We start from the raw sequence: 15,929 nt of genomic DNA, 5'->3' as shown, positions 1-15,929 counted from the left end.
GCTCCTTTGCTAGTCCTGCTGGAAATGAAAAATGGTGTTTGGATGGCTAAAAGGGGTCTGTGTTGTAGCCAACACGGGTCTGAAAGCATTCCTAGGGCAGGCCCATAAGGAACGCCCGAAACGGCAGTTTTTTCGGGGCCCATCCTACAAAAACGAAACGGTCCCTTCGTAACCAGTCATCCATAGTATCAAATAGATCATTTTCTTGCGTGGAAAATCTGGGTGTCACCTCCCTCTTCAAGTTACCACCTCCATTAGCCCCCGAGCAAAAATCCACATCACCCCTTTTGACACCCGCGGCCGCGACCCATATATGTACTCCCGCATTGTATCCTCGCCGTCCTTTGGAATTGGAGCTCGTCTTCTTGGTATGCGGCACCGTACCAGCGTCGTCGTGTGCAACGAGAGCGAAGGTTGTCCTCATCTTCTCAGACTCCGTCCCGTCTCCTTTGCTTGTCATAGCGGAGGTAAGAGACACTCCTCTGCTCTACTCTTTGTCCTAGTGGTACAACCATTTACCTATAACAATGTGGGTCGCTTTGGATGTTCCTTCTGGTAGATCGATTTGAGTAGGACTACCACATCGAGCTTCTGCATCACGCCACAACGCTTATCGTTGTCATTTAGGCCTCGATCTTGCTACTACACAAGGGAAAAGCCATATGTGCTACTTTTCCTCGTCTCACCCAGAGTCCAATGTTACCACGAGATTAGGAGAGGATGACGAACCTAAACTACATCTACAATTGCAACAATGTAGAGGCAATCCAAATGTTTTGATGAGAAGAGCCCCCTTTTTTGCGCTTGCCAAAACGTTCAAGGAGAGATGACTGCTACAAGATAGCATCCACACCTCTATGGACGAGCAAGTTTTCATGTTTATTCATGTTGTGGGTCATAACTAGAGGTTCTGAGTTATCCATAATACATTCAGGCGATCTATAGAGACTATTTATCCCTACTTCCAGCAGATGGTGTTTGCAGCTGTGGGGAGATTAAAGGCGAAATGATAAAGCCACCATCAAATAACACACCACCAAATATCAAAAGCATCTATAGGTGGTTCCCGTATTTCAGGGTGAGCACAATTCATGTTCGTACAATTCATCATGCGTGTCCTATGGTCACAAACATGACTGTCTAGTCATTGCTTCGTTGAATTGTATTGGGGTTATCGATAGTACTCATGTGACATAAAGGGTGCCCAAAGCACAATATTTAGCATTCTGGGGGAAGGAAACACTACACCAGCCAGAATGTCCTAACTGTTGTGGATTTTGATCTAGGGTTCACATATGTGTTTGCTGGTTGGGAGGATTCAACTCATGATGCATCCATCGTGGCTAATAGCTCATCCAAGCCTAATGGGTTGCAAATCCCTGATGGTAAGTTCTACCTAGGAGATGTTAGATATACATGCCGATCTGGGATTCTACCACCCTTCAGGAAAACAAGGTACTATGACCTCTACGAGTTTAGTGCAAGGAACAAACCGTAGAATACGAAAGAGTTGTTCAATATTAGACACGCAAGCCTTAGAGTCACCATTGAGATAGCTTTTACTGCTTTGAAGAATAGGTTTAAGGTCCTTCACCAGAAACCCTTCCACACTTACGACGCTCAAGTCTAGTTGGTTCTTGCTTGCTGCATTATTCTCAACTGGATCTTAGGTTGGGCTAGGATGAGTACTTCGGAGTACCTGTTGTGCTTGATGAAGTTGAGACCGGTCATGGCGCGGAGGAAGGTGACAAGAAGCCTGGAAGAATATGAGGCCGACAAAGGCGAACCACAAAATAAAAGTTGAATTCGAGGCACTGGAAGGGGGCCAAGGTGTGTGGATCTTTGGGAGAGATAGAGTAGCGAGTGCATCACCGGTGTGTGGAGTTGGAGGGCAAATTCGTTTGTGAGATATGCTATCCATAATTCTTCTAAGAGAACAATTACATCTCTTTTTTAATACAGAAGACACACAATCATTTTGCGTGTTCTTGAAACAAAAATATTGACAGAGGCTTTTTTCTAACCGTGAGGTCACATAGAACACAAGTAGTATATGCATCAATCGATTCAAAAGTTAGGTTATCCTCCTAAAAGAAAGGTATGTGCTTTTCATCAAATCTAAACCACTATCGTCGCTAGAGTCTGTGACATAAGTCCAGCGAGCTGCTGTAGGGTGATCGGATGACAGACGCTAGTGTTGGAATCTGACTGCGGCTCCGACCATGCCCAAGTTGCGAGCAATGAGTTGACAGCCTCGGTCGGGCTATACAGATCCCACCACACATGTCTCTGCGGAGTGGAGCATGCCATCTCCCTTGTCAGGCACCCGATCGTGCCACCAAACGGGCCTAGCCCGCAGCACGCGTCCCTCGCCTCCTCAAACCCTACAAGCAATAATCAACAAGAGTCCTTCAACATTGCACATGAGTTAAAGTTTATGGATGTGTTTCCAAAAATATAAAAAAATCAAAACTATATAAACACATGTATTAAAAAAACTGGATAAACATGGCAACTTTCAATGTGGTAGACCTCAGTTCCCTAATGTCTGATTGTCTCAGCGTTAGTAACTTTGAGAAGCAAAGTTGTCGGGCAAAGTCATTCATTCTTGCCCTTTCATTTAAGACCCAATGTGCTAGATTGACCTAGATTTGAAACTCAAAATTTCAAACTGTTAAGAAAAAAATGAAAAAATATGGTATAACTTAAATGTTTTGTTGTATATTCCGAGAAAGCTTTAATCCATTTTGATTATTGGTTCGTGATTAAATAGCTTTTTATGGATTGAAACTTAAAAAGGCCATTTAATCACAAACCACTCATGGAAATTGATTGAAAACTTTCTCAAAACATAAACGAAACATTTACAATTTACCGGGTTTTTTTTTTATTTTTTTCTAAATTGCTAATTGTTATGGCAACGAATCGGGATCAATTTAACACGTTTGGTCTGAAGTGAGGTGATAAGAATGGATGACTTTGCTTGATGCTCCTTGTTTTTTTAAAAAAACTGATGTTTGGTGCCTTCGACAAAAAAACCACATACTCACGGGGCCGAGATTTGGACATTTGGTTCGATTCGATTTACTAGAGGAGAAAAAAAAAAAACCATGTTAAGCGTGTAGCATTAACGTTACCGTAGGTGCCAGGATTTGTGATCATCTCCATGACCCCCTTGTAGACGTCGCAGAAGACGACGTCGGCGCCGGGCAGCTGCGGCCGGAGCGCGTCCAGCCGCGCCTCGACCCTCTCGTTGTACCCTTCGATGAGCTCATTGGCCTCCTCCACGCACCCTCTGCCGTCGACGAGGTGCAGCCCCTCCCACATCACCCTTGGCGCGCACCCGAGCGGCGGCACCCCCAGCACCGCCACCCTCCGCACGCCGGCCTCGTACAGCTCCTGCACGGCGCGCGCCACGCGGCCGGCCAGGAGGCGCCCGAAGCCGCGGCGGCCGTGCTTGGGCGCCGACGCGTCCGCCTCGGACCCGCGCGCCAGCAGCCGCGCGTACGCGTCGGTGCCGAAGGAGACCACGAAGACGGCGCCGGACACGGCGTCGGACCCTTCGCTCGGCGCGGCGGCCTCGAGCCGCAGCAGCTGCAGCGTCTCGGCGGCCAGGCGCAGCTGCTGCCCGATGGCGGCCATGCGGAACACCCCGCCCCCGCCGCTCTCGCCCTCCTCGCCGCCGAAGTTGACGCCTTTCGCGGCCGCCGCGGCGGTGCCGTTGAGGGCGGAGATGAGCGGCGGGGGCGGTAGGTCCATCTTGGCGGCTGCGGCTCGGAGCAATGCGATGGCGAGTTAGGGCCGGAGGTCACGGGGTTTCGTACATTTGGGAGCTGGTGGTGCAGAGTGCTTACCGAGGAGGTCGGGGAGGAGGCGGCGGCTGCCGGAGTGGAAGAGGCACCGGCTGGAGAAAGTGGAGGAGAGGGTGAGGTTGACTGGCAGGGTGGTGGCGGCGCAGCTGGCGGTGGAGTCTCCAAGGACGAAGAGCGCGGTGGCCGGAGTCGATTCGCCGGCGCCGGCGGAGGCAACGAGGCGGCCGAGCAAGAGAAAGAGGAGGAGGAGGAGAGCCATGTCTCCCGCGTTGTGGCGCCAACGCAATTAGGCTGTTCCGCGGGAAGGTTCGAACTGGGCATATAAACTGAATTTACTGATCTTACAGGGGCCAATACGAGAGTAACTTGTTCCTTGCCACATTTTCATGGACATCACTGCAAAGACCACAATTTACCCTAGCTCGCGCTACTGTGCAGCAGATCTCTCGCCCCGCTCCTACCAGCTCGGAGCAGACGAAGAAAGAGGGGAGCCTGGAGTCGGAGCGCGATTGAGGAGGAAAGCGCTCGCAGCTCGATCGGGAGGTTTGCTCCATGTTTCTTCCTCACAATCCGTATCGTTTCCCTTCTCCAATTTCTAGTGGGCGAAATTTCACGCAAGCTTGTGTTGACCCGGCATACATGTTCGTCCCCTTTTACTTGGATTTCTCACGCGAACAGCCCTATCATCTGCGCTGATTTTGAGCATCGTTCTGCGGCATTGGGTAGCGATTATTAGGGCCTTAGGCTGCGAGGGGGAAATTGGTCCCGTACCTGTGATGAATTGGGCGTAATCCTCCCCCCGTGCAGGTTTGCAGTACATTTCTTCTTCATTTTTTGCTGCTCTCGGATTATCTCACTATGGGATGAGTCTGGTTTGTTTGGGGTACAGTATGCTTTCAAGTGTAAAACCAAGCATCAGTAATGTTAGTCCAGAAAATCTAGGTGGTATACTTACTGCCTTCCATCCAAGGTGGATACTATGCTGATGCTAGATTGTGGAACGGTGGATACAAGATACTCCCTAATTTTCAGAAACAAACGTCGTCCTTCGTGAAGTGCATACGCGTGTACCACTTGGGTGGTGCTGTATCTCATGTTCATGTCTTTATGTATTGGACAATATGTATTTGATGCTGTAATGTTGCCTATAAAATTTATGCATCATGACATTTGCAGTTGGTACCTGCCTATGTTGTTCTTATCTTAAGATGATGCTTATCTGCAATTGTTGCACTTTGTACTTCCAGTTTTACTATTCTGAAAAACTCACTTCACTATGCAGTACATACTAGTATTTCTGAATTTGGACCTTTGCTGTCAAGGCTTTCTGGGTGCTCTTCTGCTCCCATTGTTCACTAAACCAACATACAATTTTAGTCGATCTCAGTCTGTTACAGGTATTGTCTGTGATGAAAAGGGTAGGGTGGGAGTCTTCCAATTAAAGCACGACTATGGAAAGTAGGAGTGTGCTGAGCATCATATGTTTATTTGTTTCTGAAATCAGACCTATGGAAGGAGATGGGTTGGCAGAACTCTTATCCGGCACTAGACTTGCTTTAGGTTCATTTCCCTAGGTGGTGCTAATTCAGAACGAATTATATTATACTGTGTCACTTGGATCAAGATGCCCTGTACGTTGAACTAATAATGCTTTTAGAACCCGTGGGTTCGTGTCCCTTAAAATTCTAATATACTTCGCAGAAATTACCCGTGTTTCTGCTACTCTGTAAGTCCTCCATTATTCAGCAACTCAGTTGTTGCAGTATTCCTTTTGTAGGTTATTGTAGAAGCTGGATGGTACGAGAGTTGAATGGGGATATTTTGCAGTAGCTAGTGGAAATATATCTTATATATTAGTGCAAATGCTGGATCTACAATCAAGTAAAGTGCAATAGTGATGATTGGTAAAATGTTAAATCCTCAATGAGATCTTCCTAATCTATTTGGAGTTTGATTCATATAACAAGGTAATGTATACAACATCGCAGCTTATTTTTTGAGTTCCTCATTTTTTCTAGGAAATATTAGCAAAAAAAGTTGGGGCTTGCTTGTCTGAACTATTCGAAGACGATGAGATACTTTTGATAATCTGTTCTATGCTGCCCTTCAGATGCTTGATTATCAATAAGGTGAGCTACTTATATGGAATTAAATGTGAGTGTTATTTACAGAAGATGTATCTCTGCACAAATGGTTTCCATTTCCATCACCTTGTTCAGTTGGTCACCTTCGCCAACCCTGACAAGGATGAGCTTCAGGCCATTTGTGCTATCCAAGCCTGTGTCGTCCAAGCTGGCAGCTTGTCCACCAACATGTCAAAATCTGAAGTGTTCCCCATCAGATGTGACAGCATGGACATCAGTGACATCCTCTTTGCTTTTCCGGCCAATAGTTGCATGTTTCCCTGGTCGCTACCTCGGCTTACCTCTGCACTTTATAAGGCTTAGAAAGGTCGATTTCTAGCCTCTCATTGATAAAGTTGGGGCCATGCTGACGGGCTGGAAAGGAAAGAATCTCACCAGAGCCCGGAGAGTTCTCCTTGCTGAACCGGTCCTCACTTCCACTGCATCCTACCATCTTTTTGTGATCCCTCTGCCTAAGTGAGTCTGTCCTAAGCTTGATCACACATCACATGGTTTGATCTGGAAGGAAGATGATGCGACGCAGAATGCAGCGGGGACTGCTTTGTCAATTGGTAAACTGTTTACTGCCCGAAGGATGTTTGTGTGGTGACCTTGAGGGTTTTGGAAGGGCCCTGCAGATGAATTGGGCGTAATCCTCCTCAGCACATTTTTACTTCCTTTTTTCCTGCTCACGGATTGTCTCACTATAGGATGGGTCTGGTTTGTTTGGGGTACAGTGGTCCAGAAAATCTAGATGGTATACTTACTGCCTTCCATCCAAAGTAGATACTATGCTAATGCTAGATTGTGCTCCCTAATTTTTGGAAACAAACTTCATCCTTCATTAAGTTCATACACATTGTATCACTTGGGTGGTGCTGTATCTCATGTTCATGCCTTCATCCTTCATTAAGAACAACATAGGCAGGTCCCAACTCCCAATGTCATGATGCATATGATGCTTACCTGCAACTGTTGCACTTTGTACTACCAGTTTTACTGTTCCCAAAAACTCACTTCACTATGAATTTGGACCTTTGCCTGTCAAGGCTCTCTTGGTGCTCATCTGCTCCCCATTGTTCATGAAACCAACATGCTATTTTAGTTGATCTCAGTCTGTTACAGGTATTGTCTTTTTTTTAGAAACGTTACAGGTATTGTCTGTGTGATGAAAAGGGTAGGGTGGGAGTCTTCCAGTTAAAGCACGACTAGGGAAAGTAGGAGTGTGCTGAGCATTAGAATTACGTAGTGGCACCTAGGTACTCATGAACCTGATAAATGGCAAGGCCAAATATTTGTATTTACAGTTGTCAAAAAAATTCGAACAAAATTTTTCCATGTAGAGGATGCATGTATGTATGGGCGTGTCTTATTTCATACTCAAATTCAAAAGTATGTAGCTTAGGTAAAAATGACAAGTTTCAAATGAATAGTATGAAGGAAACTCCTTCCTCCCGAAAGTTCTGTAACTTAATGATCGGATAACTATGTAACTTAGTACTGGAGTAAGTTTAATCGGGTTCAGGAGTACCCATGTTCCAAAAATTCGCTTTAGCTGAGCATCATATGTTTATTTGTTTCTGAAATCAATGGAAGGAGATGGGTTGGCAGAACTCTTATCCAGCACTAGACTTGCTTTAGGTTCATTTCCCTGAGTGGTGCTATTTCAGAACGAATTATATTATACTGTGTCACTTGGATCAAGATGCCCTGTATGTCGAACTATTAATGCTTTTAGAACCTGTGAGTTCCTGGGCTCCTGCTTCTAAGCTTGCGCATGGTGGACGAGCTTCCCTGGCTTACCTAAAGGAACATCCAGCGGAAGATTCTTCGGTCCATGTCGTGCTGGATTAGCTGCCTCTCTGGAGTCTGATAGAACAGTTCGTGTCTTGGTGTAATGTAATGCCTGTGGTGGTTTTTGGATAGTTTGGCTAGGTGACTGCGTGCTTTTGTTGCGCTGAGCTGTGGTTTGGTTCAGTGTTATGGTGCCCCTGATGTGGGTGGTAGATTCTAGCTTAAGGATTTGGTTCTAGCTGCTGTTTGCTTGTTTTTCGTTTGAACTATGAATGTCCTGAACACTGGTTTCGCTTATGCTATAAATGGAACTGGGGAGGTGTCTCCCTGTGAATTAAAAAAAAAATTACCCAGTATGTTTCTGCTACTCTGTAACTCCTCCATTATTCAGCAACTCAGTTGCTGCAGTATTCCTTTTGTAGGTTATTGCACACGCTGGATGGTACGAGAGTTGAATGGGGATACACTTTTGCAGCAGCTGGTGGAAACATATCTTATATGTTAGTGCAAATGCTGGATCTACAATCAAGTAAAGTGCAATAGTGATGATTGGTAAAATGTTTAATCCTCAATGAGATCTTCCTAATCTATTTTGGAGTTTAATTCATATAACAAGGTAATGTATACAACATCGCAGCTTATATTTTCCTCCTTTTTTCTAGGAAATATTAGCAAAAAAAGCTAGGGCATGCTTGTCTGAACTATTCGAAGACGATGAGATGGCTTTTTTTTTAACAAGGCAAAAGACTTGCCATTTTCATTGATAAAGAAGTAGATATAGAGCTTTTACATTCCCAAACTTGACCAAAAGGCCAAGCCAAAAAGCGAACACCTACTCTCACTCTCGTGGTATTACATTACTCAAGGCTTTCACTCCCGCCATACTCCACGACCACGTACCAACCTCCTCTTTGATCTTTTCTATTACCATAGCCGTGGTGGAAGCGTTGTTTCGGAAAACACGTGCATTTCGTTCCTTCCCTATTTGCCATGATACCAACATAGAGAGGGAAGCCACGGCCTTTCTACCTTGTCTATGTTTATGGATCTCCTCCGTCCACCGATATTTTACGTTTCTTCTAGAGTGCCAAGCACTTGGGTCAACATCATGAAGCCCGAGCCAACTCTTCACACTTGATTAAACTCGAACGGTGAAACGACACTTGAAGAGCAAGTTGGAGGCAGATTCTTGAACTTGGTTGCAAAGTTTGCACCTATCACAATTAGGCCATCCCCTCTTTTGAAGCCTATCCGCCGTCTGTGCTGCCCTTCAGGTGCTTGATGCTAAATAAGGTGAGCTAGTTATATGGAATTAAATGTGAGTGCTATTTACAGAAATGTAATCTCTGTGCACAAATGGTTTCCATTTCCATCACCTTGTTCAGTTGGTTGCCTTTGCCAACCATGACAAGGATGAGCTTCAGGCCATTTGTGCTCCAAGCCTATTTCGTCCATGCTGGCGGCTTGTCCACGAACATGTCAAAATCTTAAGTGTTCCCCATCAGATGTGACAGCATGGACCTCAATGACATCCTCTCGGCCTTTCCGGCCAATAGTTGCATGTTTCCCTGGTCGCTACCTCGGCTTACCTCTGCACTTTAGAAGGCTTAGAAAGGTTGATTTCTAGCCTTTCATTAACAAAGTTTGGGCCATGCTGACGGGCTTGAAAGGAAAGAATCCCACCAGAGCCCGGAGAATTCTCCTTGCTGAATCGGTCCTCATTTCCACTGCGTCCTACCATCTTTTTGTGATCCCTCTGCCTAAGTGAGTCTATCCTAAGCTTGATCACACATCACATGGTTTGATCTGGAAGGAAGATGATACGACGAAGAATGCAGCAGACACTGCTTTGTCAACTGTAAACTGTTTACCGCCTGAAGGACGTTGGAAGGGCCCTGCAGATGAGACGGCCTTGGTTTCAGTGGGTGGACCAGAGAGGCCTTGGATATGGCACTGTTTCACGTCTCACCAAAGATCACTTTGGGGCTTCGGACGGTAGGAAGGCATCCTTCTTTTGGCATGATAATTGGTTGGGATTGGGGGTCCTATGCATGTGTGCTCTTGAGCTCTTCAACACTGTCACACGCAAGAACAGGAGAGTGCATAAAAATGTCAGAACTGCGGCTTTGAGATTGGCATCGCCAGAGTACCTGTGGGTTTGGCATATCATATCCAATGAATTCCAGGTCGAGGGCAGCAAGATTTGCCACGATCAAGCGGAACGAAACTGTAAACTTTTCTCTTGGTTTGCCTTTGCAGCCGAATCAGGCTCACCCCTCCGCCGACTCTTTGTGGAGAGAGATCATCCAATATCCCCTAGGCAAATCTGAAAGCCGGTGCTGCACATGATGTGGAATGTGTGGAAGGAGCGGAACTGATGTATATTCAATGGTGTGAGCTTCACCTATCTATACCCACCTCGCCCTTCAGAGCGTCTATTTAGGTCAGTGATGTGCCGCAGCCTGGTGCGCTGGCCACATTCCCTCGAAATAATCCTGTAGCTTGTAAATACTTTGTTTTCTAGTCTCCTTACTGAAGAGGCAGTGCTCCTGCTGGGTTCCCAAAAAAATTAAGCTTACACGAGTTCATTCAGGGCAAGAGGCCAAGAGCTTCCAGTAGGAGGGCATTTCACAACATGCCATCTTTCGAAATCTTGAAAAGGTGGCCCTTTTTGTTACCTCCTACTCCCTTGGTCCCAAAATACGTGGCGTATGTATTTCGGGACGGAGGGCTAGATTGTTGAATATGCCATTTTCGTTCTTTCGTTGGCTATTGAACATCTTACACATTATAACATCAATTCACGAAAAAATTTGTCTATGGAGCCAGAGTTTCTGCCTCTGATTTTCTGTCAAGGAAACATACTTAACATGGAAGATTTTCATACTAAGTTCTATTATTTGGGTATTTTTTGGTTATTAAACTATTTCTATTACAGGTTTTTTGACCTGGAGAAACCTATGCTCTGGCATTCCTAGAGAAAATTTCCAGATCAAGCAAGCTTATTGTAACAGTATAGTCTGGAGGGTAGTTAGGATCACTTAGACTTCTGCAGAGACAAGTAAATATATGAATGAAAATTCTAAAAAAAACTAGGCCAAAGTGGGAAGAACCCCTCGGTATTTTAATTAGGAGATTGGTGGGTACGACACCACGCGGTTGCGAGTGCAAAGACTCAAATACAGGTGGACGGGGATGCATTAGTCCGTCCAAGCCACTGGGCTAAGCCTCGGGCCAGAAATGTAACTTCTAAGTTATCATATATTGTAATTGGTTAAACTTTAGAAGATAAAAAAGGAACACTGGTTCTCATGTCATACCAAGCTGAATGCCTTTGGGTTTTCTCAAAGGATGGGGAGGAATGAACACATGAATCTCTCCGACATGATCAGACAGCCTACAAGAAACTAAACTAAGAAGTATACCCAACATGAAAACCTGAAAACTTCCTGAGATATAAGAACACATAGACGCTCACGCTCAATTACACACAGTGATCATTTTTGGAGGGCAGGAGACATCATTTGCTTGAGGAGTTATTTCTCTTTCCATGTTTGAAACATCCTTCTGCTTATCGTCGCCTTCCTTAAAAAAATCAAATGCTGACAAATCTGCACCATGTTTGCTGCTGCAGTCGTCGATGTTGGAGCTTCCTTCAAACAGGCACCCCATGTTGCCCTCGAAGGCGGCATCATTGAACCACTCACTCAGATCCATCGAGTTGCTGATATTAGTCCCCAAAATAGAGTCCAATTCATAATCCATGCAAGGGCTCCAGAGGTTCTCCTCGATGCTGTAGTCAAAAACAAGGGGCGCATTGATGCTTTCAGTGCTGTCGTTTGCTGCAATCGGCTCATCGACGGCGCCAGGCATCTGCGCTTCATCTGAACTGAGCTCTTGGACTGCATTGTCACTTTGGAGGTCATGTTGAAGTTCCTCTTGCAATGCTGGCACCACCTGTGGCCCTTGCTGCAGCTGTGCGAGTAACTGCGGCTGGTCCAGGTAGCAGCTAATGTCAAAATTGGTTACAGCATTGGCTCCTCGGTATTCGATGGCTGCAAGATCATAAGCCTTGGCTGCTTCCTCTTGGGTATCTGCAGGAAGAAAGTATTGAATGAGTACATATAATTTTTTGAGTTGGAAAATGCACAATGGGTGATATAAAATTGAAGATTGCCCAAAACAAAACTGACGTCATTGGTATTTTTATGAATATGACTCTCATATTTTTACCAATTTGTTTCAAATTGGCTCCATAGCATAGGACCAGGAGTGCAGTAGGGTACAAGGCGATCTCACCTTAGTTGTTTAGTGATATCAGTAAATGAGTAAATCAGGTACGTAGAGTAAGTAGAAGATGCTGAATTACACATCCTAGTTGCCTGAAAAAGGACAATGTGATGCTTGCTACTTTCACATGTGCTGGTGAGTGGTCATTGTAGTTCATTGCTAGTGGCTGGTACTTAACTAGAAAACTCTTGAGGTAACCTGCACTTTACTAGTGATTTTCTTGCCCTTTCTTTTTTTCTCTGGTGAGATGAGTTTGGATCCTGAATCTTGATCTAGTTTTGACAGAGGGGAAGGCATGCCCCATGCACGTGAGGCGACCACTCACTGCTGAGTCAGAGAGGCAAGTGAAAAGAGGGCAGATGGTGCTGGAGAAATTGAAGATCCCTATGCACCGCGCTGGTAGTATTACCACTCCCACCACGTGCTGCTCACATGCACTTGCACTAGTAGTTGCTGGTAATTAGCAGGGGATTGTAATGATCTGATCCAACACTGTCTGTGTTCTGTGCTTAAATTTTTTTAGGGCAAGTTGAGCAATCTTCTTGGGATTGCACACAGGATGGTATCTTGGTCTCATGGTCTGACTCTTGACCCTTGGCAGTCCAGAAAAGGGGCAATTTTTCTTTCCTCTTTTTTTTGATTAAAAATAGAAACAAAAGTAGCAGTAAAGCCAGTGGGGAAGAACAGATTGTAGTAACATTAAGGGTGTACATTGAAGGGAAACAAGAAGTGCATGCCATTCAATATTTGTGGGTGTTAGGTTTGATCAACCGTCATAAAATTCTGGTAAAAGTTAGGTGGCTAGCTCTTGCACTATTGTAAGTAGGACAATTCTACAACAAACAATGGTAGCCTTTCAATGCCGATTGATTAAACTTGTTTCTTGCTCAAATGAGGAGGGGAGGGAGAAAGAGCATGGATGGAGTGGGTAGCTGCTGCTGCTCACCAAAGGTTCCCAGGTAGAGGTACTTGTTCCCCAGCACCCGTCCAATCCGCGCCTCCCACCGCCCATTGTGGTGGTGCCTGCAGGAAGAAGAAGAAAAAATAAATATAAGGTCATTGATGCAGGCAGAAATTGAGCTGCTTCTCTGGAATTTCGGTTAATTCCTTTGTCATATCATGTTTTTCACAAGTAATAATTGCGAGAAAAATATTTTCCTGATTTCTGTGGAAATTGAACCGTTTTGTGAATTTCAGCCAAAAAATGAGCTATTCAAAGCGGCCTGGTGGTGACCAGGGTGGGCTTTTCTGGACACACGAAGCTGAGAGGAGCAGGTGAGTCATCTGTGGCTACATGACGTGGCTTGGGTCTGACGTTGCACTTTCCGCGTGCCAGCTGACGCACGCCACTGACTGACGCACACCACGGTACAGATGGATCCTAGCTGAATGCCTATGTACCTATCTGTCAGTGGACCAGAAAGGTCTCTCCTCCTGAGTCAGCACCATCTCTGGATCCCACGGAGTGTACACTTGGCACTTGGGTGACACGTGTTTGCTCACTGTTTTTCATGGGGTCTTGCATGTCTATGTAGTTTAGTGACGACGGTTAGTACCTGGCGACGCCCCGGTACTTGGACACCCCCCTTGAGAAGCCGCTGCTCCGGCGGCGGAGGGCGGCGAGGTACTCCTCCCTTGAGACGGCCTCCATCTCTGACCTCTCTTTGGCATAGTCGTCCACCTGCATACATGAATGCGCACTCTTAATTCTCAAAACAATATCTCTTTGACAAGCACGAAATTATATTTTTTATTTTGTGGAAAAAATGTTGTTACCAACCAGCACATTCAAGGCTGTTCTTTCTTTTTTTTGTTTTGTTGATGTACCATGTTAATTTCTCATAATTACTTTCCTTATACGTGACGTACAGTAACATGCAAACAAAATGTTGTTGTATTTTACGAAAACTAAAGTGCCGTTACTACCAGCACCTTCAAGGCTGTACTAATCTGCAAGGCGACATGGACTCTCTAGCCATTACTCAGTCACTCCTCTCTTTACTGTCATCTCCATAACTCTCGAGTCAATGGGAGTGTCTGCCAAAACACATCCTGGCTCTTGCTTGTACCAAAAGGGAACTGACCCAATAATTTGGACGTATATGTACAGCCATTATTTCTCCTAAAAAAATCTATTTCAAGAGGAGAAAACTTACTGAGAAATTGAGTATTGTCTCAGGACCCCAATATTTCAGAGCTGCAAGGTCATATGCGCGAGCAGCTGCCTCCTCTGTATCATAAGCCCCTGCAGAATTATTAGGTATACCATGGTCAGACAATCAAACAATCAACAAGCAAATTATTACAGCTCAAAATTTAAGAAAAAAAAATAAGTGGCATGAATCTGCCAAAAACAGGTAGACTGGATTTGTGTCTATAAATATGTTTGTGGGACTTACCCAGATAGACTATTGAACCAAGCAGAAGTAGATCGTAGTCACATGCGGATCACCAGACAAGGACCCCCCAAAAGATAACAGAAAAAAAAAGTATAATCAGAATGTCAGCCTTAATAAATTCGTTTCACTTTAAGAAAAAAAGATGCTGATATCAGATGTATCAGGATGCGTAGCGAGCTCGGTCACAAGGACCCTTGTATTTCTTTAATCAGTATAGGTACTATCCTCGTATTGCATCTATATCTTTCTTCTCGATGCTAGAAAATAACTATAACTAGGAAGATAAATATTTATATTAATTTGAATTATTTATTTTCTTACTACTGAAAAATGTTTGATTTAATAAATCTGAAAATCTGAAGAAGAAAATTTTCTACCTTGCCTCCCTTTCTTCTTGTTCTGGATGGAAGTGAAGCAGTTCTTGTCCCAGAGATGCGCCTCAAATCTGCCTGTCCATCTGTGCCTAATCACATATTACATGCATGTAGTTAAGCACTTGCCTTTCAAGGAGGAAAAATTTGACTGACCAGATTAAACGGAGCAAGCAGCAGTAATGCAGATTGCAGATCAACCAACCCTCCCTACTTTCTATCTAACAGCAATTGACTGAATTATTATTCAAAGAGAGGCGGCTGACTGAATTCAAGAACTCGGTAGGGATCATGCTTAACTGGCTCCCCGAGAGATCAGGAGCGAAAAAAGGAACAGACTTTTGACATGCAGGACAAGATTTCAGGAATCAAGACATGGACCGAGACCAGCCAATTCTGGGACTCCTGATTAATCAGCGGCAATGCGGGACTGATTTGCGGGCAGAGATCGGAATCAATCAACAGAATTCGTGCATGATCCGTACCTTGTGACTCCCCTGTAGATGGAGCTCCTCTTCCCGGCGGCGGCGGCGCCATTGGAGGGGGCGTCGGGCTCCTTGCTGCTCCGGCTGGCGTCTCTCTTGGGCCTCTTGGCCGCCCCCTTGGCCTTGCTGCTTGCGGCCTTCTGCGTCCGTGCTCTCTTGCGGGGAATGGCGATCGATGAAGAGTCAGAGGAGGACGGAGACGATGACGACGACGGGGAAGGCGAGCATGCCGGCGAGGAGGAAGAAGGAGACGGCTGAGGAGGAGGAGGGGCGGGAGGGGATCTCTTCATGATCTCTGTGTCAATGGTGGTGGGCCGAGCAAGAGTGGTGGGGGGAGTCAAGCAGAGGTGGAAGAAGACGCAGGCTGGGGTTTTATAGAGGGAGAAGGCTGTGGAGGCATTCTGATCAATGATTTAATTAATTTTCCTAATTATTTTCATCAAGAGGAGCATAAATTTCACATGACACCTTGCTTCTGGTAATGTTGCACATACAGAATAAACGTGCTACAGTGAGAGCTTTCCATGGTTAAAAACAATCGACCTCTCCTGATTTCTTTTTGCAAATATCTCCTAATTTTGCTTAAAATAAACCCCAACAGATCAAAACACTCACACCAGCTTACAGCTTGGTACCTGGACGTCTAAATTGATTT

The 15,929-nt window shown here is 45.2% G+C and overlaps 2 protein-coding genes and 1 long non-coding RNA gene across 5 annotated transcripts; 1 reads left to right on the top strand and 2 right to left on the bottom strand.

The window, feature by feature from the left end:
* Positions 1-2,016: 2,016 nt before the first annotated feature.
* Positions 2,017-4,093, bottom strand: LOC127304820 (GDSL esterase/lipase At1g71250-like). Its single transcript, XM_051335400.1, has 3 exons — positions 3,855-4,093; positions 3,138-3,767; positions 2,017-2,384 (listed from the first exon to the last, which is right to left on the bottom strand). Exons 1-3 carry the CDS (start codon positions 4,069-4,071, stop codon positions 2,119-2,121), a joined length of 1,113 nt encoding a protein of 370 aa, XP_051191360.1. The 5' UTR covers positions 4,072-4,093; the 3' UTR covers positions 2,017-2,118.
* A 110-nt stretch (positions 4,094-4,203) lies between these two features.
* LOC127299993 (uncharacterized) lies at positions 4,204-11,521 on the top strand. Of its 3 annotated transcripts, XR_007850821.2 has the most exons (5): positions 4,204-4,355; positions 5,590-5,716; positions 5,831-5,941; positions 8,152-8,345; positions 11,364-11,521. It is a non-coding gene; the product is annotated as an uncharacterized lncRNA (long non-coding RNA). The 3 variants fall into 3 exon arrangements; XR_011745026.1 differs by lacking the exon at positions 5,831-5,941 and having other exon boundaries at positions 5,590-5,779; positions 8,152-8,281; XR_007850820.2 differs by lacking the exon at positions 5,831-5,941 and having other exon boundaries at positions 5,590-5,779.
* Positions 10,967-15,666, bottom strand: LOC127299992 (uncharacterized). Its single transcript, XM_051330057.2, has 7 exons — positions 15,275-15,666; positions 14,796-14,881; positions 14,419-14,427; positions 14,176-14,264; positions 13,576-13,700; positions 12,966-13,042; positions 10,967-11,823 (listed from the first exon to the last, which is right to left on the bottom strand). Exons 1-7 carry the CDS (start codon positions 15,562-15,564, stop codon positions 11,210-11,212), a joined length of 1,290 nt encoding a protein of 429 aa, XP_051186017.1. The 5' UTR covers positions 15,565-15,666; the 3' UTR covers positions 10,967-11,209.
* Between the last annotated feature and the right edge of the window lie 263 nt (positions 15,667-15,929).

This window comes from Lolium perenne, chromosome 5, assembly GCF_019359855.2.
Source record: "Lolium perenne isolate Kyuss_39 chromosome 5, Kyuss_2.0, whole genome shotgun sequence".
Lineage (NCBI taxonomy): Eukaryota > Viridiplantae > Streptophyta > Magnoliopsida > Poales > Poaceae > Lolium > Lolium perenne.
This window is presented reverse-complemented; position numbering and strand designations above follow the sequence as displayed.